Source organism: Drosophila montana, unplaced genomic scaffold (assembly GCF_035044405.1).
Source record: "Drosophila montana isolate Dmon_TW-CO22-7 unplaced genomic scaffold, ASM3504440v1 contig_2178_1, whole genome shotgun sequence".
Lineage (NCBI taxonomy): Eukaryota > Metazoa > Arthropoda > Insecta > Diptera > Drosophilidae > Drosophila > Drosophila montana.
The window spans coordinates 847,761-870,463 of NW_026997075.1; the positions used below are offsets into that span (position 1 = coordinate 847,761).

General features: G+C 42.3%; 2 protein-coding genes across 3 annotated transcripts in view; one reads left to right on the forward strand and one right to left on the reverse strand.

Annotated features, from left to right (window-relative positions):
* Positions 1-22,703, reverse strand: part of LOC135427347 (uncharacterized) — a 263,759-nt gene that overhangs the window by 110,687 nt on the left and 130,369 nt on the right. The window lies entirely within an intron of this gene.
* On the forward strand, positions 2,639-13,110 carry LOC135427475 (probable peptidoglycan muropeptide transporter SLC46). The gene is made up of 5 exons (XM_064680993.1): positions 2,639-2,839; positions 10,789-11,146; positions 11,240-11,641; positions 11,704-12,444; positions 12,505-13,110. The coding sequence occupies exons 2-5, from the start codon at positions 10,797-10,799 to the stop codon at positions 12,806-12,808; spliced, it is 1,797 nt and encodes a 598-aa protein (XP_064537063.1). The 5' UTR covers positions 2,639-2,839; positions 10,789-10,796; the 3' UTR covers positions 12,809-13,110.

Below are 22,703 nucleotides of genomic sequence, written 5' to 3' on the forward strand. Positions count from 1 at the left end.
TTGATAGTTTCCAACAACTGTTGCTGCTGCTGCTAGTCTAAAGTTTCCACTGATTATGCTGTGCAAAACTGTCAGCGTGAATTTACATACTGAACAAAATAAAAACAAAAAAAAAGAAATAAAATAATAATAATAACTGCAGGCGGGTAAACAAAGCGCTTCAAAACGGCTGCCTAGCTGAGTGTTTAGCGTAAGGGGGCCGGCGAGGTGGTATGGTGGGGGGAGGGGGGTTTCGTCGGCAGATTATGGTGCGAGTTGGATTGTAGTCTTTGTTTTTAGTCGCATAATTACAATTGGAATTTAATCAACAGCAGCAGCAGCAGCGGCAGCAGCGGCAGCAGCGGCAGCAGCGGCAGCGGCAGCAATTGCAGCGCGTTCCAAGCGACCAAACATGATGCACATTAATTATTCTCTTTGCAAAGGGTATGCCTATTTTGTTGCACATTGAAGAATCAGTCGCCTAGCCTATAAATACTCTGGTTTAGCTAAACAAATTATAATTCTCAAGTGGTTCTGGCCTTAGACTGTGAAGAAGAGCTTGCACCTCTAGAGTCGGCAGCAAAGTCTGTTGTTGATAGAAGTGGAAGGTTCTCTGAAATAGCTATGCATAGTAATAGTAATACTATAACAATCGAAGAGATCTACAGGGTATTTAGAGTACAACACTGCCTAGATACCTCTTAATTATGTTGTTTTTGCTATTCGTATTTGCTTTTTGTCTTGCATCGAATTACCAAATGCTTAAAAACTGCATATACATGAATTTTTTTTTTTTTTTGCGAAAATCATAATAAGCATTATCATTATGGTTATTATTTTTATTATTATTATTGATACTTATCAAGCGCGCTGCAGCTGCAACAGCGGCTGCGGCTGCACAGGGCGAAGGGGCTGGGCCAGTGGGTGGTGGGGGGTGGGGGGGTGTGCACAGCGTTACAGCTCAGCGACGCTGTTCGCTTTGGCATCAGTCAACGGACACCGTTGAGCTGCGGTCTTTGCGGCACTGCGGCTTTGTAAGTCAGGGGCAAATGGGCGTGGCACATGGGCCGTGGACTGCCATCATCAAAACAACAACAGAACAAGTGCGATAATTAAGACCTCGTTTAAAAAATTAAAAAAAAAACCTTTGATTGAGGCAGCAGCAACAACAGTTGGCCAGCAAACAGGTGGATCGTGATAAGCGCGAGACGGCGAGGGGGATGAAGGCTGCGGATGCATTAGGTAGCTGAAAATTGTACACGAATTGCCGAAAGGCACACACATACACACACAGGCACATGCACAGAATGACATCTTAGGGATTCCCTCAATCGATTAGATCGAAATTTAATTATTAATGCTAATTAATTGTTTTTTTTTAATTTGTATTATTAGGTTACATTTGTTGCTTCTTTGGAATCGTATGCTAATCAAACCTGGCTGAAGCTCATGGGACCAGATCAAACAGCGGCTTGTACTAGTTACTTAGCAACTAGCTGCAATATGTTTTAAGCCACTCGATAACAAGGTGGCTCCAGCCGTGACACTTCAGATTGCAGTGCTGAACTCCCCGGCACTTCCCCCCCCCCCCCTCCGCCACTTCCGTCGGTGGCTTTTAGCCTCGTTCACATTAGAGCCAAAATGTGCTAACGACGTGAATGTCGTTCATAAGCAAAAGTTACCAAAAGTGACAAGGCGAAAATAATTGAAAACTTCAATAGCAGCATTGACGTATTCACAATTAATATCTAAAGGCAACAATTCACAATTGTACACACACTATTTGTATATAGAGACGGTAAGTATCTGCGTATCTCGTACGCTGTGTCAATAAACTGAGTACACAGGGTATTAAAAAGTTGACTGACGGTTGCGACGGCATCCGGCTAATACAAATATCGATAAAACAAAGATGGTTTTCAGAGGTTAATTACCTGCAGCAGGCTTGCAACATCTATCCGCAGATATCGAAATGATGTGTAAAAAAAAAAAAATATGGGATAGATATGTTCACATACATTTTATATATATTCTCAAAATATTTTATATATTTTGTATACAATTACATTCTTTGTCTTTGCCCACTTCTCAGTAATTGAATCGAGAATCAGTCAGATCAATCGAATTCTAGGGTAGTTGCCAGTCGGGCACACTTTTTCCTCCGGCAAAAATCTATTTGCAAGAGAGAGCCAGTGAAATTGCAGACTACGTGTAGCTTACGACTCGCTTTTTTCTGCAGTCGAATATATTTATGTAATGTAACATATATGTATATATACATATATATGTGTACATTTGTGTATGCATGTACATACATATATACACATAAATATGACTTTTATTTTATTTTTAAATTCCTTTTTCTTTTAGGATTTTTGACACTGTGGCAGCAGCGCAGAAGCCATCGCTGTCGCTTATCAGATGTCGCACTAGACGACAGACGTCGGCGTCGGCGTCGACGTTGGCGTCGGCCAAACACAAGCTGGGATCTGGGCGATCGACGCTTCGCATGCCGCCCGCACGCGCTGCTGCCAGCAGCGGCGCTGACGTCGACGTCGCCGCCAGCAAAGTTTACCGTGTGACGAGTCGACGGCACTCATTAAATTCAATACAAAATTTAGTCGCTGAGTTCAGCTCAACGTCGCTGGTTTAGGCACAAAGCAAAGCTCGTTAACTAAGCCCTGTATTAAAAAAAAAATAAAATAAACAACAACAATAGACAATACACAGGTTGCAAACGTTTGCCATGTTGTTGCTTTTGTAGAATCGCCGCAGTTACAAATAGATAAAAAAAACGTGCCTAAATATCACATCCTGGCTGCAAGCGTGTATTAAGGAATTGAAAGATAACTTGCCCAAAGTGAGTTTACCGTTACCGGATGTCTGTGTGTGTGTGCATGCGACTCTGTGTGTGTGTGTGTGTGTCTGTGTGCTTTTTACTACTAATTTCATTAAAGACATGTAAATTAAATCAAATTCGCGTTTGTCGTGAAATTTGTTTGGGCTCTCATTTGTGCATCGCACTCTCTCTTTCGCTCACGCTCTCACTGACAATTACTCTCTCCATGTGTGTGTGTGTGTGTGTGTGTGCTTGTTTGATTGTATTGTTGTTCATACTTTGTTGTTTGTTGTTTGAGTGTTGCGTGCCAGCGAAATCCTACAAACTAACGTACTACAAATTGTTCACGTTCATAACACTTATGTTATTTGCATTATTTTTATTTGCTAGTTTCTGGTTTTTATTTATTTACCGTCATATTTATATATTTATGTACCTTTTTTTTTGCACTCTTGTGTCATTGGCTTGATTAATGATATATGTGCCGATTTTAATGTTGGTTTTTTGTTGATTTTTTGTTTGTGTGATGATATTTGGTTTTTATTTTTTTGCGTGATGATTTTTGATTTTTAGTCTTCTTTTGTTGGGTGCTTTTTGTTTAATTTACATATTTTTTATATATATTTTTTGTTGTTGGGGATTTTATTTTTTTTTCTGTTGTTTTGATTGCCAAATTAGTGTCTAATTTATCAAAGCGAACTGTTCCCATTTTCTGTTTTGTTTACGGAGTCGCCGCACACGTCGCTTGTCGGAACTGCCGCAATTTTAGACTGTTTAAGTCCCCATAAATAAAACATTGTCTATTCAAAGTCACACACACGCAGCTCTCCAAGTGTGTGTGTGTGTGTGTATGTGCAACTATTTTTAGCTCTTTATTTTATCATTGAATTGCGCATAAATAAAACCTAAAGTCGCTTTATTTTCTATTTTTTTTTTTTACTTTTTTTTTCAACTAATTGTATTTAATTATTTTCAATTTAGAGCTGAACTAAAGCACAGCTTAATTTATATGATGTGTGGTTTGCCGCACACGGCTTTGCCGCCCCCAATGTACACACCCCCACCTCCCATACACCCTCTGCCCACCGATACACCCCCGAAGCCAACCTTATATGTGAATATGCCATTATATCTGCGCATCGTCGCGATGTATCTCACAGATAGGCATGCAATCAATAACTTAATGGACAATTCAGAGCGCCGTTCTCGTGTATGTGTGAGTGTGTGAGTGTGTGTGTGCGTATGTGCGGTGTGCGGTGTATGTTTCGGTGGGTGTGTGAAAAGTTTTGTCAGCAGCCGGAAATGGGTAAAAATATGATTAGAGACGGCCCGGCAAATTTCCAGAAAATTTCCCGCAAATTGAATTTGTTTTATTAACTGGCAAAGCTTGTTTTCACAGCAGCCGGTTTGCGCCGCGCAACGCCGCACAACGCCGCACAACGCCGCACACCGCAGTGCAGCGCATCGCGCTGGCAAATCTAATAAGTTAATTTTCATTTATATATTTTTTTTTTACTGTTTATCACTGCGTCGGCATGTCCATTATTTTGTTAATCTGTCCAAGCTCAATATTTCCTGCATCAACTCAATGGGGTATACGGGGCATAAAAATCTATACAAATCGTAAAATAATACTTAGGAACCCGCAAGTAATGCTATATACCGATTAATTAAGGTAAATATTGTAAGCCCAAGGCAAATTGTTAGCTAAATTTGAACTTTGGCCAAGCCAGGCTTCAACCAGACTTGGTTAAAAATTTTGAAAAATAAGTTTTGATTGGTCTTTTATTCGGGTTCAAAATTATTTGCCTTTGCTGTAGATCTACAGATGAACATTTAGATTTGTGAATTTATATAAATTAATTGATATTTATAAGCTTACAGCTAATTGATATTTTTATAAACAACCCAAGAAAACATGTTTAATTTTAATAAACACAACTTCAAGGCTGACAAATTAATTCCCAACAACAGAGAAAAACACAATTCAAGTTTATATATCTTTCATCGTGAACCTCTGCAAAATACAGCGTGGAAACTTTCCAAATATTTAATGCTCACAGATTTTAAGTGGCAAAATATGCCAGATGCGAGTAAAGCTGAATTTAAATATGCTTACATATACACTCATTTAAAATTCTTGCGCAATCCATTAAATCAAATTTATTATGCAAAATGATCGTAAGAATATCTAATAAAAAAGAAAAACAGCGATAAAATTTGTCGCACTTGGCGAAACCATAAACTCAGTTCGATTAGCCGACTGACACATTGCCTATAAGTACAATTGTCTAAGCGACAGTTAGTTAATATGCCAGATCACGACACTTCCTGGTAAGCGAGACCCAGCTAAGGCCACAACACAGCCAATACCCAGACCCAAAAGAGTGCATCGACATGTTTGTCTAGCTGTAATTGCGCAAATGACCTCAATGGAAATGCTTACGCTTTTGCCCCAACTTTTGTTGTTGTTGGGGTTCAACGCACGTTTCTCAAAAGTTGGATGACATTGATGGCACTACGAGACTACGAGACTGTAGAAGTAACTGTAGACCGCAGCACTAAAAGCATATGTTTATATCTCGTAATGCATGCTAATTACCTGATTGCTTTCGAGCCGAACCGAAGCGTAAGACTCTTTGATGGTCTGCGGATGATCGATTGAATGTTCTTTCTAATGCTTTCTATACCTCAAATCAATTGAATTTGATATATGTGAATGTCTTTTGCCCGATAGAAGAGTCGGATTAGAGATTGCGAATTCAAACGAGGTTTTCATACATCATAATTAAATTATCTTTGACATTTAGTACGACTCCGCAATGGCGTTTATTTAAATAAATCATTTTTGCTATCGCCTCTCTATGCGATTTTCATGAATTGAAGCAAGCCTAAGAGATTTACGATCTCTTTTTTAGTGATGTGTTTGAATACATTTGATGTAAATAGTTTTGTTCTCTCTCTCTATTTCACATTCTAATTCTCTCTTCTTTTGCCACTTTTGCTCGCTCTTAAGTATTACCTCTCTATGCGATTTTCATGGTCTCAAGCTGTTGTTACAATTTAATCTTACGCAATTTTGTTTTACAAATGTGAATACCCTTGCTTTTTACATATCATAAATATATATATTATATAGCTGATTCGCGTTTTTACTTTTATCTACACCCTATGAAATTATATATCTATCTACTACTCTCCTACAAAAGGGAGAATATCTGATAAGGTGCAACAATGTGAAAGCGAACAGCGCTGAAAATTACTGGAGTAATTACAAAATTGCATAGTAATCGGAGTGATGAATGTTATTAATTTCAAAGATATCGTTTTTGACAAAATCGCGAAAATATTTCAAGTTCAGCTTTTGTGTTTTTTTTTTTAATAAAAGAGAGAGTATAGCAATCAAGCTTAATTGCTTTTGCTTAGACTTAATTTTAGCTAAATTAAAGCCAATTTTAAAGGGAATTTTATCAAATCAGAGAACGGCGGGGCTTTTGATTATTGTTTTATTTTATTTATTATAATTTTTTATTTTTTTTATTTTTTCGGAATAACTAGACTAGTTAGTGGCTCGACAAGTTGCTGCGTTTTGGATAATGCGATCTAGAGATTTGACTTATATGCAAATCACTGGCAAAAATATTTGGCTAGCCGAACTAAACAAAAAAGAAAAAACACTAAGCCGCAATTAAAGGCAATTTAGAAATTTTATTCGCGAGCAAATCGCGAAATAACTACGATTTAGAAGCCGAACAAAGCATGATAATCAACTTGTGTATGTGTGTGTATCTGAGAATGACACGTGTGTGTGTCTCACATGCACACACTGGCATGCTAGTCCAAAAAGACAGGCAGACGCTATAATTAAGCCAAGCTTGAACTGAGTTGTCTTTGGGCGGCAGCGACAGAGGCAGCGGCAGCGACGTCGGCAGCGACGCGGCGGCGGCAACGTTGACGGAAGCTGTAGATTAAAACGGCCAGCAATGCACTTTGTGGGTCGCTAGAGTTGTGTGTGTATGTGAATACGTGTGCGTGTGTGTGTGTATGTGTGCGTGTGTGTGACTGTCAAGGTCAATTAGCCGTGCTTAATTTCTGTCACTTTTAATGGATGCTAACAAAAAGTAGTTGCCAAGTTTTCATAAGAGTCAGCCGAAATAAATGTAGTTTTTATACCCTGTAACAATTGAAAATGGGCATAAAGGGTATACAGCTTTTGTGCAAATGTATGAAACAGGGTCTAGGAAGCAGTTCCGACCCCATCAGAGCTAGACACTTGTAAATCTGAATCCTAGAGCTCCCTCTGCATGAGTTTGTTTCTGATAATCGATAATTTGCCCCGTTTCCAAGCAATCGATAAAAATCGATATCGAAATCCGGTTTTTTGAGCAAATCTCTTAGGTTTTAAGAGCTAGAGTCAGCAAATTTTGACATGTAGCTTCTAGAATAGTATACGCAGATCAAGTACCTTTCAGGGTATTCCCTAGTCGGGCACTTCTGTCTAGAGTAAGTACTCTTATTTGCTTTATACTCTAAAGTATGATATGACATAATATGATATATTATAATATATACACACGAATTTTGGTCTTAAGACTTAGATGTAAGCTATCAATCCAAATATTATATTTCAATAGCGCTTTGTCTAAGATATGGCATTATATGATATAAAATAATATCATATATCATATATGTATGTCAGTGCATTTTAGCATATAAGAATATTGTTTCAATTATAAACGGCCTAAGATGTATTTATAAACTATGAATCCAAATATTATATTTAAATGAGCTTCCTCTAAGTAAACAGATAATATGATATAACATAATATCATATATGTAAGCGCATTTCAGCATAGTATAAGAATATCATTTTAATTATTAATAATATAAGATATAGTTCTAAACTATTAATCAAAGTTTTTGTTGCAATGCCTTTTGGCTAAGACAATACAATAGCCTGTGATTTGAACCCGGATCCTCGCCGTTCAGTTTATTATAGACATTAAAGATATGTTAGCTTAGATCTAAGAATATTTTAAAAAAATCATAAAGTTTTCATGCTACTTATCATTATTAAAGTAATTTGAGTATAAAGAACAAAACAGTTTATTTCTGGAAGTTCTATTGTGCATATGGCTTATGAGGCTGCAATTCTTAAATTCTTCTGCCATTAAAATATAATTGATAGCTGTTATACTATGTACCGTGATTCTCAGGCAATTAAGTTTACTGTGCATCTCGCTCTACGTATTATTCCAATCAATGTTCATTTTTCTTAATTGTTTTAAAACCAGTTTGACACTAATTTTGAACAGGACTTCAAATATTTGATTCAGAGGGTTATCCATTGATTAATTGAGATTTTGAACTTTATTTGGATGATTTCATATACGATAGTCAATAAACACATATAAAAAAGATATGCAAACAATTACAAGCGAAACGCGACTTGAAACGCGAAAGAAAGCAATATTTTGTGGAACTTAGATGACTAATTTTGTAGTTTTCTTAACTAATTATGAAGGCAGATTATCGCGTCATATATAAATAAATTAAGTCAGATTGAGGTACGAATCGAACCTGTTTCGACGCGGGAACCTTTATGTAGCTATAGTAACTAAATTTAATGTAAAATCGGGTAAGCCTTTCAACTGAATTAGAATTAAATCTAATTGGCACACATTAAACCTCGGCTATGGCATTATCCTATGATCTAAAGAGTCGAGTTGTTGTTGTCACATAAAGACTAAACGCCTCATTCAACTCCAGGTACTTGAACTAATTGAAAGTATGTCTAAAGTGTCTGTTAAACTGCGAGTGAGAGATGGCGATAGAGGGAAATAGCACGGCAAGTGGCGACAATAAAAAACAAAGTCAGGTGGTACAGCAATTTGGGGAATACCAAAAAAATAGATAAAAAAAATAGACGCGCCAAGATAAGCAATTCGAGACAGTTCGAGTGACACAAATGTAATTAGGTTTTCGATTGCTTGTAATGCGATGAAAATGCGTCGTGTTCTACAAGTCCGGGCGAATGTCTTGCCAAAATAAACGAGTCTGCATCGGAAATTGACAAACAGCTGCCGAGCATTATATCGATAAAGGCAAAGAACAAAGCACTACAGAGTAATTGATAATGATAATTGATAATGATAACCACAGCAGCCGCCCAGCCAGAGGCACAGCCCCAGGCACAGCCCCAAGCGCGGGCACAGGCCCGTTGACGTTGACGTTAATGTTGATGTCAGCATAGCGCTTGATTGACACTCGCTCGCAGCATTTATAGACTAGGAAGAGTCGGCAAAAGGGCAAAGGCAAAACATAAAGCGAAACGAGGGGCAAACCCCGAAACCCGGAGCCCAAAACAGAAATACAAACGAAATACTTTCGCTGGCGATTGTCACTGGCAAATAATCCAATCAGAATAAGTGGGAGATGCGCACGAAAATAGAATGACAACAAAATGTGACAGCGGACTGTGCGGTGGGGGGGGGGTGGGCCTGGCGGCAAGTGAAGCTTGAATGACCCCAGCCCACCTGCCGCCCACCCCCCCTCTCGAACACGATTAAAACTCATGCTGTTAAGCAGAAAATTAGAGAAGCGAAACGACTTGCGATCACAACACGACCTACTGAATGATCGATTACAGTATGTATGTTGCGATGATGGATTCTGTGGAATGCAGATTAGACATGCATTTCAGAATGTCTACGGTATGCATAGCATAGGGTGTGTCTGTGTGTGTTTGATCTTAAAGACATACATATAGACAAACGTATCAAGAGCTAGTTCCTCTTAAAGATAAGCATGTGTATGTATTATACTTATTTGTTTGTGTATGTGTTTACTTTTAAGTTCCAGTTAAAATTTTAAGTTCCAGCTAAATTTTATAAAAAGCTACATAAAATGCATTTAGTGAAAATACCAGATAAAGATTGAAAGGAGGGCATTCAAAGTCTGTCATTTTAGACAATTTCTTTTTTTTTTTATATATTGTAATTGAAGTTCTAGCTCTAATTTTAAGTTATAGTTAAATTTTATTCATACCTATACAAATTTGAATACCCCAGCAAAGGAGGGTATTCAGAGTCTCTCATTTTCGACTTTCTTTTAATATATTGTGATTTCTTGAACGCGTCAATCTCCATCCAACTATCTCTGACTGTCTGTTGTTCAGTTTCTATTGTCGTTCCGTCCTCCCAGTTTTTAGATCTTAGTAATCAATGGACTTTGCTACAGCTGCTTCTTTTTGCAGCTGACAGTATATAAGTATAACTTATACATTTTATAAGCGGTCATAGCAATGCTTATTAAATGGAAAAACATTTGTATTTATAAATATCACGATTACAAGTCTCATGTACATGTAATTGGCTGCTATAGAAGATATGTATGGGTGGAATGGCAGAGAAATTTAACGATTGCAAACATAAATATTGGCTTTAAAAAAGGTCTTGATTACAACTCAAAAACATGTTATACAGTGTTTCCAGTTGATTACAAATTGATTAAGATATTAAATAGCTAAGTTATTGTTTAGAGAGCTTAACTTGTGGAACTAAACACAATTGTGAATAATGTTTTAGAGCTTTATCGAGCGCTCTCTTGAATATCGTCTTTCTATGTGATTCTCATGCTCTCAATTAAGGACATGCGAACTGTTTTCTGTCTTATCGGAGTGGACAGAAGCTTAGCAAATCAGGCTTACGATATCAAATAGCTGAGTTGTCGTGACATTGTGAAATTAAATTCAAATTTGATCCATGGGCAACAAGCTTCAATTAGCCCTCTCTAAAATATGGCCCTTCTATGAGATTCTCATGGGATCAAAGAAAAGTCAAGGTGTCAGTCTGAACTTTTTATGTTGAGTGTGCTCATCACCGATGTGCAATATCTTTTATCGTTTGCTCTCTCAAATATCGCCTTTCTAAGAGATTCTCATGGCCCATTTTGTTGCTTCATTCACATAGATACGACTATGTCACCCAAGGACGGCGGTGGCATTGACCTCACCAAGCACAACAACAAATATACGCTCAGCCACACCACAACGTCGCCGGGCACGCAGCTGGGCCAGGAGAAGGGTACCGATGGCAGCGGTGAAAAGACAGCCACGCCAACGGCCAAGCGCACCTGGCGCGAGAAGCTGCGCCTGGTGGCCAACAACATCACGGTGGAGCCCATACTAGCGGCATATATTATGCCCAGTGTGCTCTCGAATCTGGCCACGCAGAACCTCAACTTGGAGAAGGCATGTCGTGTGAACATGGCCTACGGAGACGAGATCTGCGATGCGCTCACCCGCCGCCAAACGGCCAACTACACGCTGTGAGTGAGCTTTCCACTTTCTCTATTTCTATCTCTCTCTCCCCTCTCTCTCTCTATCGACAACAATTGAATTCCGTAATTGTCTATCTGCAGCGAGGAGGAGACAGTGCAACAGATGGTCGCTCGGATGGCCGCATGGAAGACGGTGATTCAGTCGCTGTTTCCCTGCCTGCTGATCCTGTTTTGGGGCTCATGGAGCGATCGCCATCGCCGTCGCAAGCCGTGCATCCTTATACCAGTGGTTGGTGAGTTCCTCGGCGTTGTCGGCCTCATGCTCTGTGTCTACTATGAGAACGCGCCCATGGAGGCGGCCGCCCTAACGGAGGCAATTTTTCCATCGCTCAGCGGTGGCTGGTTCACCATGCTGATGGGCGTCTTTAGCTACATTGCGGATATAACCACGGAGGAGGAGCGCACCCTGCGCATCGGCATACTCAACGTCTGTTTCTCGGTGGGCGTACCCATTGGCATGGCCTTTAGCGGTGTCCTGCTCAAGTAGGTGCTCTAATAGACGCGGCTGGGTAGCTCTCCCGATTAATCGCGTCTCCTCTTTCCAGGCAAATCGGGTTCTATGGCGTATTCTCCATCTCGGCGGCCTTCTACGTGCTGGCCTTTGTCTATGGCTTCTTCTTTCTGGAAGAGCCCGTGGCACGACCGGAAAAGACCGCACCGCAGAAAAGTCTGCTGGCGGATTTCTTCGACAAGGAGCATGTGGTGCAGACCTTCCGTGTGGCCTTCAAAAAGGGCGAGAACCAGCGCCGCCAGCGCGTCATCCTACTGATGATTGTCGTCATGGTGATCATTGGACCACTTCATGGCGAGATGGCGGTCACGTATCTGTTCACGCGCTTTCGGTTCAATTGGTCCGAGGTGGAGTTCAGCTTCTTCTCCACTTATGCAATGTTCACGGGCCTCATTGGCGTCATCTTCTGTGTGGGCATCCTCTCGCACAAGCTGAACATCGATGATGCGCTGGTGGGCGTGCTCTCCAGCACCTCAAAGATCCTGTCGTCCTTCGTGTACGCCTTCGCCACGCTGCCGTGGCACATGTATCTGGGCGGGCTGGTTGAGATCTTCAATGGCACCGCGTTCATAGCCATGCGCTCGATAGCCACCAAGCTGGTGTCCAAGGATGAGCTGGGCAAGGTCAATTCGCTCTTTGGCGTCGCCGAGGCACTCATGCCCATGGTCTTTGCGCCCATGTATACGACCCTGTACGCGGCCACGCTCCGGGTGCTGCCGGGCGCCTTCTTTCTACTTGGCGGTGGCCTAACCGTCTTCTCCGTGGGCATCTTTCTGTGAGTTGACATCCGTACGTCCAGCTACTCACTTTTGATACATTGACCTTCTCCTTTCAGCTGGATGTACCGCTTCCAGGTGCGGCAGCGTCGCAATGGGGCGCGCTCGGACACGGAGCACGGCTCCATACGAGAGCCCAATGGCAACATCAATGCCATCGAGGCGCTGGCTCTGGCCAGCGAGGCCAAGGGCCAGCTGAATGGCATCATTGCAAATGTGATACACGAGTCCCTGGAGCATTCTGAGCCAAATCCAAGCCCAACGGTAACGGCAACGCCAACGGCGACCGCGACGCGGCAAAATGGCGTTGAGAATCGAGGTTTTGTGCAGGACGCACTGGATGCCAAGGCCAAGGATGCCTAGAAGCACGCACCCGTCTGTTATATGTATATATATATATATATACACAAACATTTATATATATATGTATCTTATATATATTGTATAATTATTCTGTACCTACTTATTATGACGGCCTGCGAATCGAACCGCGATCGCCCTTTGAAGCGCCTCCAAATCGGTGGAGCAGGTCGCGTATTATCTGTACCTACGTATCGTACGATCTGTAAATTGTTTAGCCCTAAGTTAAGAAGAATTTGTAATATTTTTTTTTTTTGGATCGAATTTGCTATACTACGTTTTTTTTTTCTCTGTGCGTCTTTGTATTATTATATTTTTTTTGTGCTTAGATTTAAGACTGTAAAAGTATTGAATAAATTTAATAACGTCCAATCGGAGCTTGACCTTTGCATAGCGGAAGTGGCCGCAGGATATGTCGGAACACGACACCGCCTATTTGGACTTTGGAACACTGTAATCAGTTTTTGTGGCAACTGCGCCGCGACAATTACACACACAAATAACACAACCCAAACCAGGCCGAAAGACTGCTGTCCAAAATGTCCTGGCTGCCTGCCTGGCTGGCTGGACGACCGGCCTATCGCGCACTTCCTGTCCGCCGGAAAGCGAACAACGGCCGCACAATTGGTTTGCTCATGTCGCTGATAATTGTCGTTTGCGTTGCATAAAACGGATGCTTGTTGTTTCCCCTGCCTCGGGCATATTAGCTATGCCCACAGCTATGCGCTCTTCTGGTACTTAGCTCAGGTAAGCTTGAACTTCTTATCGGAAGCAACATTTTCTCGTTTAAAACGAAACGAATTTGAATTTAAGAATCGATATTTCAGAATTAATCGATATTAATCGACTTTGCTTTGATTCGTTGCATGATCTTTAGATCCTTCGCGTTAGCCATAGGCAATCGTCGAATATGTGCTGCTGCACAGTCAGAACTTATCTGGCGATAGAAATTTCCATTAAAAATTCGATGTATCAAAAATAGTCGATATAAATCAATTTTCGTTTGTGTCAATTAATGATCGTCAAATGTCTTGGCTTGTTCCTTAGCAATCATCACATATGTTCTGCAGGATGTTTTATATGCCACATAAAACGCATTGCTTGCTGTCGATTAATCGATTTTATTTTATGTGTAATTGTTGCTGTACATTTGAAGTTTCCAATTTCCACAAAAATATCTTGTTCTCCGTGCACATTTACATGTATTTAATTTACTTATCGATATATGTATTCGTGTGACTATCGATAACGTTAAAAGAATCGCTCTTGATAATTCGCAGCCAGAGCATTCGCACTTCGTGGTGCTGTCGTGTGCTGAGATATTGCTATCGTTGTTGCCATTTGGCGACCGCATGCGGCACATACTGCACTTGACAGCCACGCGCGTTGGAGGTTGAGGGCGGCTGGTAGGCGTGGCAATCGCCCAACATTGCCCAAACGCCGCTCCGCTGCCTTTAATTACTTTTTTCGATATCGACTACGGCAGTTGGGCGCGTACGCCTACCTGGGCACGCCCACAGCGGGCGCCCACTCGATCGGATCAACGGCAACGGGCATGGGCCAGAAACTCACCAAACAGCATCCACACGAAACATGTTGCCAGCAACATTGTTGACGGGCCCGCTTGCTGGCAACATACTGCTGTGCTAGATGTTGCGTTGCGCTGGAAATTTGATAGCTTTGTCAGATGATTTTTTTGACCCATAAATAATTGTAGTAAACAATGCGAAGAGCGACAGGGCAAACGAATTGGAATTGGAATCAACCCGAATCAGAGCCAGAGACAGAGCCACAGCCAGAGCCAGAGCCAGAGCCAGGGCCAGGGCTTCGGTAACTGGGCCCATAAATCTACGCGGAGCTGCATTTAATCTGGCTTAAACACGCATTTTCTCGACAATTTCACAGTAAAACTCTTGACTGAACATGCCCCAAAGTTGTAGCAAATGAATTGAGCCTGCAGCGAAATGACAGCCCGACAACGTGCCGCATAATTAATATGCGATTTTCGTCTCTTAACGCTCCAAATGGCCACTAAACCACTATAAATTCACAAATGATAACACTAAATCAAATTCAAATGGGGAAATTCTGTGGTTCCTTTCGCCCCACCTCCCCCCCCGTCCGCACAGTTAGACTCTCAATACTGGGCATCAAACGAGTTAATGAAGCGTGAGTGGCCCCTCCGCCCCCACCCACTTAAAGAAGAGAAAAAACCAAGTAGAAACCGCCACGACCAGGGACCCCAGTCACAAAATAGAACTTGAGCCTGGGATTCAGGGCCTCAAGCCCCTCGTCCAGTGGCAGAAGCTGAACATGGCGGAAAAAGTCAAGCGATTTGACCGTTAAATTCCCTTCTAGTGCTAAGGGCGGCTGATGAGAGCAGGAGGGAGAAGGGAATGCGGGGGAGCTGGCAGGAAGCAGTTCAGCCTGCCTTTCTAAGTGATGCGTGGGCGGTTGGGCAGAGGGGTTGGTGGGTCCCTGGCAAATGGGAGAAGGGGGTGGGGGGTCACACATGCTGCCACCGGCGGAAGCTTATTTTGTCTCTTGACCTCATTTCTGGCTTTTCCGCTTCCGGTTTTTGCCTGATGCCAAATGCTAAGTAGTTTCGCTTTTAGTGCAAAATACTCGACTCCACTTCAGTTGTTGTTGTTGTTGTTGTTGTTGTTGTTGTTGCTGTTGTTGCTGTTGTTTTCGCTTCGCATTTGTTTGACTTTGATATTTGCTGGAAGGCTACTTGAAGTCTTCAGTGTGACGAAATTCCTTTCTGTTCATATTTTTAAAGCGTTTCGATTATTTGTGTGCGCACTTCTCTGTTGGCCCAGCAAAAAGTTATTTACCGCAGAAGCCCAGAAAGCGTTTTTTTCCACCTGATATCGCTTTTATATCGCTTTCGTCACTTCCCATGGCGCAGCACACGATGATGAAAAGCCATTTGGCAGGCGAGTTAACAGGAATTTCGTTTTTCCTTTTGTCGAGGTGTAGTATATAGCCATGTCCATCTGTCTGTTTCTATGCCAACTAGTTTCCAAGCTGCATAGCTGTGGATCTTTGTATAGCTTCGACTTATCATCCGGTTACGACATATGTACTGCCTGCTAGAGAAAGACGCCCCTATGCAAAGTTTCAAGACGATAGATAGACAGACGGACGGACGGGCGACGGACAGACGGACAGACGAAAGGACACGCGGACGGACAAACGGAGGTACGGACGGACTTGGCTATATCAGCTCTGGAGCAGGAGATGTCTCCTATGTCTCCTCTATGCGTCACAAATTTCATGACAAAGCTATGATACCCTCTAAAAGAGTATACAAATGAACTGTTCTTTTTATGAATTTCTATATGAACATATTAGCAGAGAGTTTTCTATGGGAAAGTTAAGTGAACAAGTAAATAGCTGAACTTTTCAATAGCCAGGACTTTGAGTATAGCCTAGCCTGGAGGTCGAGCTCCGTGCAGCACTTGCGCCCAGCTGGCAGGCGGAAAATATGGAAATTATGATATACAACTTTTTCGCATATGGTAAAATGTGAAGCGTTCCGTTTTATGGTTTATATTTATTTGATGAACATTTTGTTGTTCTGGCTGCTTGTCGGTTGCCCGTTGGGCTTATTTATTTGCCGTGTTTGCATTTTTGGTTTCAATTAATTTTCAAAAATGTTATTCCACTTTTTATTATTTTGATTTTTGTTTTAATTTTGCATTTCTGCATTGTTTTCTCTCGCATCGCTAGCAACAATATTTGTTGCACAAAATATTTAATTTTTTGGTTTTTGCTGCACGCTCGAAAGCTTCTTAACGCTTTCCCTCTCGCTCGCTCTCTATTCGTGTGTGTGTGTGTGTGCGTGTGTGTGTGTGTGTGGGTTTGTTATGTATTTCTAATGAGCCCTGTGGCTGGCATTTCACCACCCACCCCACCCAGCTGAATAGTGTGTGTGCGTCTGTGTGTGTGTGTGTGTGTGTGTAATTTATTTCATTTAAATGATTTATTTATTTTGTTCATTGCCTTTTGCAACAGCTCTCGCTGCGTTGGCCGTGGTTGCCTTGGCCCTGGCTCTGCAGCGTCGCCCACGCCCCGCTGCCGCCCACATTGGCATATCCTTCGCCTGGACCCGTCTCCGGCGCATTGTTGTGGCAGTTGTTGCTGCTGTTGTTGTTGTCAAATTGCTTCTGGCATTTGATTTGTACATCATTTTTAACGAAGCATAAAGTTTTATATGGCAACAGCAACAGGATACCAGCAGCAGCAGCAGTAGCAGTAGCAGGAGCAGGAGCAGGAGCAGTGGCAGTAACATCCTTGTTGTTGCTGTTGTTTTAGCTCTTGACTTTGGGCTCTGCGGTTGAGCTCTGCGCGCGCGTGTGCGTTTGTGTGCGTGTGCGTGTGCGTGTGGGCGTCTCTTAATGAACAAAAAAGTGATATGCAGATATTTTCTCGTTTATTTCGTTTGCCAGTATTGCGCCCCGAAAACTGTTGAGCTGCCTTCCTCTGCGCCTGACAGCATATCAAATAGGCATTTTCATTTGCAGGAAATATTGAATCAACAAATTACAAAATTACTATACGACAAACCCCCCTGCCCCACCAATCCACAGCACCCTTTCCGCACAGAAAAAAAAAACGGGAAAAGATGTAGATTTCCATATGTATGAAGTATTTCGGAACAGTAGTCATTCCTTAAATGCCACACCGAGCATTCAGAGATTATTCTTATGCGAAAGTCCGCAATAGAAATTATGGTTTCTAATAAAATACCTCTAAAATTTTAATGATTTCTGTTAGGCAAACAAGATATAAAAAAATCCTGCCTGCAGCAGAAAGATGATAGCTTTAAGACTGAGAGAAACAGACAGACGGACGGGCGGACAGAAGGACAGACGGACAGAATGGTCTGGCTATATAAATTATAATACCGTCCAAGGATATAACAAAGTTTTATAAAACAAATTTATAATATACTAGCGGGTATAGCCCGGCCTTGCCCGTGGCCCGTATGTTATAAAATCAATGTTTACAAAAAGCTTTGAAAATTATTTTGAAACTGATCGGACGGGAATCAAATAACTTTTATGCAAATCGGACAAAACTTAAAATTCACCAAAAAAATCTTTGAAATGCATTTTCCACCGAAGGAGTTTAGATTTTGCGAAAAGTGTGAAACACGTCTCAAATGATTTTTCTTATAGATCTTTGGAAATAAATTTGAACGCCAAATCTTCGACCCCCATTTGCACCAAGGAGGAGCGGATTTTTCATAAAGTGTGATACACCCCTCAAATGAATTTGAACATAGATCTTTAAAAATAAGTTTGGGGCTGATCGGATGGTAAACAAAACACTTTCATACAACCGTTTTCCGCCAATTTACCACTGTTGCGGGTGGAATTTCCCAAATCGCTGAAATACGTATTCATTAAGATCTTATTGAGAGCTTTGAAAATAAGTTTGAAGCAAATCGGGCACAACTTAAAAGTTCGCACAAAAAATCTTTGAGTCGCATTCCACCCGAAAAAGTTTGTATTCTGCGAAAAGTGTGAAACACGTCTCAAATGATTTTTCTTATAGATCTTTGGAAACGAATTGGAGTGCGAAACGTCACCCACGAAATCCTTGACCTACATTTCCACCAAGAAGGAACCGATTTTTCGAAAAGTGTGAAACACTCCTCAAATGAATTTGTACAAAGATCTTTGAAAATAAGTTTGAGGCCGATCGGATGGTAAACAAAAAAGATACATACAAAAGTTTTTCGCGATTTTTCCACACTTGCGGGTGGAGTTTCCCGAAAGCCCGTCTTAACGTGCACCTACATCACATAAGGTAACTACAGTGAAAATTTCAGCTTCCTAGCTCTTACGGTTTGGGCTGTGCGTTGATCACCAATCAGTCAGTCAGTCAGTCAGTCAGTCAGTCAGTCAGTCAGTCAGTCACTCAGTCAGTCAGTCAGTCAGTCAGTCAGTCCGTCAGTTAGGACAAACAGTTTTATATATAGAGATAAGTTATATCAGAAGAGAAAATGTCTTTCACATACTCAAAATTTTGTAATAAAAACAATCAAATTTTTTAAAATATATTTGCCCATTGTACGGAAAATATTGCAGGTCATAAGTATTTGCATATGCAAGTCGCTGGATATATTTGAGCTCAAAGCAAAATTTGGCATCTGTTAAATATGGTTGGATAAATGCGACGGTTAGGGCCAAAGTAATTTATTATTTTGCAAAAGAATTTCTATTTTGAACTAAATCATTCTTGACTTTTGAAATAAGTTTGTTTATGATTTGGCTTAAGCTTTGCTTTATTGTTAAGTTGAATTGGAATTGTAATTCCGGATTCGAAGCTGTGCATCATCTTTTTTTTTTACCACTAGAAAATGGATAGTACAAATTTGTAGAACAAAAAGAATTTCTGGTATTTTATGAATTGGAAAAGACAATATTAATTTACGGCAGGTTTAACTTCCGGGTGAATCTTGCTGAGAGTAAGAGAGAGAGAGGGAGGGAGAGGGGGGGGGGGAGAGAGGGAGAGAGTGAGAAAGTCTGTTCGTAGGTGCATTGAGGCATTTAGAAGCAGTTCTTAAGTCCACACATTTACCCCGACTCCTTACTCCTCTGTCTTTCTCCGTGCTCGTTGGTCATGTCAAGTGGGTGAGGCAGCATCGGCAGCATCAACAGCAGCAGAGGCAGAAGCGGCAGCAGAAGCATCATCATGCTCATCATTGACGCTGCATCTCAAGTGCAGCAGGCACATCAACATCAGCTCGACTAGAGACTATCGGAAAATCACGTAATGGGCACGTAGGCCAAATATTTACTTAAGACCAAGCGGGCAACGCAGCGTGAAGGCAGCCAGAGATGGGGCAGGGTGTGCATAAGGTTGCGGGCGAGTGCGTGGCCAGGGGCAGCGGTGTGGCAACAGTAGGCTGCATTAATATTGTTGTGGTGGCAAACCAATTGACTTGACAAGCGACGATGAGGAGCAGGATCAGCAGCGGGAGCGGTGGCGGGAGCGGGAGCGGGAGGGGGCGCAGGCGTAGGCAATGGGGCGACAACTTCCTGCTGCAGTTGTTTGACTTAATTGCCGCAGCGACTGCGACGGCAACTGCAAGTGCAACTGCAACGGCAACGGCAGCGACTGTAAACAGAAGTCGAGGCGGCAATAAGCAAACTGACATTGACTTTGACTTTCGGCAGACTCACACGGCGACTGCAGGAACTGCTGGAACTGCGAACTGCGGCTTCAGTTTGGCCGCCTGTCGATATTCGTTTGATTTTATTGTTGCATGCACCCCGCGGAGTTGTTGTTGTTGCCGCAAGTGGATGCAAGGGATCACACAGACAGCAGCATCACAGGGACCGATACCAGTTGCAGTGGCAGCAGCAGTAGACAAACAGCCAAACCCCATGACTAATCACGCATTACGACTTGGGCATATTTGCCTACACTCAAAGAAATATGTGCCTTGAAGTGCATCATGAGAAAGGGATCAAGTGAGTGTGATATCGAACTGCCGCAACATACTTGCGCGTTTACCAACACTCAAATCGCAAACTGAGCGCCTTCTTATTCCCTTGACTCCCTTCAAAAATCATGGCTATATTTTAAGAAAATATATAATTCTAGGATATATATATCTTATAAGAAAGGTATTGTGTCTATCAGGGATCTCAGCTATGTGAGAGAGGGGAGCGAGACCTGTATATGACGAGTTATATGCCAAGTTTTAAGAGTCTTTTCTTAAGATTGTCAAAGAAATGCATTCAAAAGGACATTGCCCATAGCCTATATGATACTTTTCTCTGTGGGCACAGAGTACGTATGAAAAAAAGAATTTATACCTTATATCATTACTTCTGGAGCTTTATCAAAACTCAACCGATATTCTGATGATGTTTTCAACTCAAAATTTCTTTCACATTCGGCCAACTCAGCGCAGGCACAATTGGTTTTCGTTTTGCCGCTTGAGAATCGCAGAGAGAGGTCGTCGTGAAATAAGTTTGACCACAAAATGTACAGTTAGCTGCACTCTTTGATTTGGCAAACGGCCAAACAGCCACGCCCCCCAAAAGAGAATTTCACTTAAGTCGGCTGCAGCTGCAGCTGCAGTTGCAGTTGCCGCCTTGGCTCTCACTGCGAGCAACGCAAGCATTATCGTCCGTCAAGTGCGGGCACTTTGCTTGGCAGTGGCTGTGCGCCTGCCACGCCCAGTGTTAGGCGCCCGCAGCTGGCGTTGCAAGTGCAACTGGCACAGCATCTAGCGGCACCATCAGCGCGGTGCGCTACGCGTAGCTGGCTGGCGTCATAATTAGACGTTGCAGCTGCTCCCGTTGCAAGTTGCAAGCATTTATTTAGCTTTGGCTGTTGGTGAATCAAACAGCTGATAAAGTCGCCTGGCTCGCAGGTGAAACTGAAAGTTAAAGCTGCGCCCGGCATGGAGCTGGAATCGGATCCAATTTGGGGCGCAACTAGGCGCACGTAAATAAATGAAATTAAAATTCCATTGCGAACCCGGCTCAAAAGTCACAGCCACGGGTCAAATACGCTTCATAGCTGGCCAGCTTGGACGCTGATGGGGTCTGACAGGAGCCCAGAGACCGAAAAGTTTACCGCTAACCGCTTTGCCATACAAGGCCTATACAACACCCAACCAAACGCAACCCAACCCCCCTGGGCGCACACATGAGCCGCAGCTCACACACATAAATATTTATAAACAAAGCGAGCTCCGGCTACAAATCCGTTATAAATAAAACATAACGAGTCGAATTGTTGGGAACCACTCGAAAAGCAACTGAAAACCGAGAAATAAGCGCAGACGACGCACAAAATGTCAAAAACAATAAATCAAAAGGCGACCGAAAAAGGCGGTCAGGAGTCGGGACAAGTGGCAAGGGGGCAGAGCAAGGAGCTGGCCGGGCGAAGGGGGGCTGCTGCAAGCCGTTGGACAGTCGCGCGGCCAAACGGAAGCAAAGCGACGGCCGTCGCAGCTTGGGCACGTTCCCAGGCCCAAAAGGTAACAAGCGATAAATAAATGCGTGCAGCGAAGTGAAGGGGGCAGAGAGAGAGAGAGAGAGAGAGAGAGAGTGGGGGAGGGAGAGGGAGCCGCATTTAGGGACTGCGTAATGCGGCCTTACAAATTGCAGATGACACCACAGCGACAAAGAGAGCAAAAAAGAAAAGAAAACAAAAGTAAAGAAAAGTTAAGAAAAGGCTGATAGTGCGTATGGGTCAGGGGTGCGGCGGTGGCTGGCGGGGTGTCCGAGTGGAGCATGCCTTTTGGCGCGCTGGCGGCATTAACTGCCAATAAGAGTGTGCTGCTGCGCAGGCGTCCCGGCGTCGCGGCGACGCTGCGTCTGCGTCGACGTCTGACGCGGCATATTTGTCGGCGTTTTGCATTCTGAATGAAATGAATTGAATTGAATTCATGACAGCGGAAGTTTTGAAAGCGCAGCCCGAATTGAGGTTAAGGCGAAGACGCGCGCTTAAATGGACTGACAATACACACACACACACACATGCATACAAATGCATATATCAGCAAACGATTTCACATTTCCTGTGCCACAGTCATAGTCAACTAATTCAAATTGTCTGGGCTAGAGTTTGGGCAGGTTGCCAAAAAACAAAAACAGCAACAAAATAAACACGCATCGAATGTTTGCAACAAATGCCATTAGCAACATGTGCCTGGGCAACAAATGTTGCTAAGCAGCAGCATCCACAAAACCTACATCCACAATGCGCACAGTGGTATGACAGGCCCAAAACCACGACATACTTTATTCAAAGGTTTGAGTTTAAAAGAGTTGCATTAACTATATGTATGTTTGTTGTATTTTGTTAATTTCACGTATATATGCACAATTCGCTCAGTTACTTAAAGACTGTCATATTCCAA

Bases quoted from the DNA above. Each gene is read 5' to 3' on its own strand.
- LOC135427475 (XM_064680993.1), top strand. From the start codon at position 10,797: ATGTCACCCAAGGACGGCGGTGGCATTGACCTCACCAAGCACAACAAC. The intron at 11,147-11,239 runs GTGAGTGAGCTT...GTCTATCTGCAG, and splicing joins CAAACGGCCAACTACACGCT to CGAGGAGGAGACAGTGCAAC. The intron at 12,445-12,504 runs GTGAGTTGACAT...TTCTCCTTTCAG, and splicing joins TTCTCCGTGGGCATCTTTCT to CTGGATGTACCGCTTCCAGG.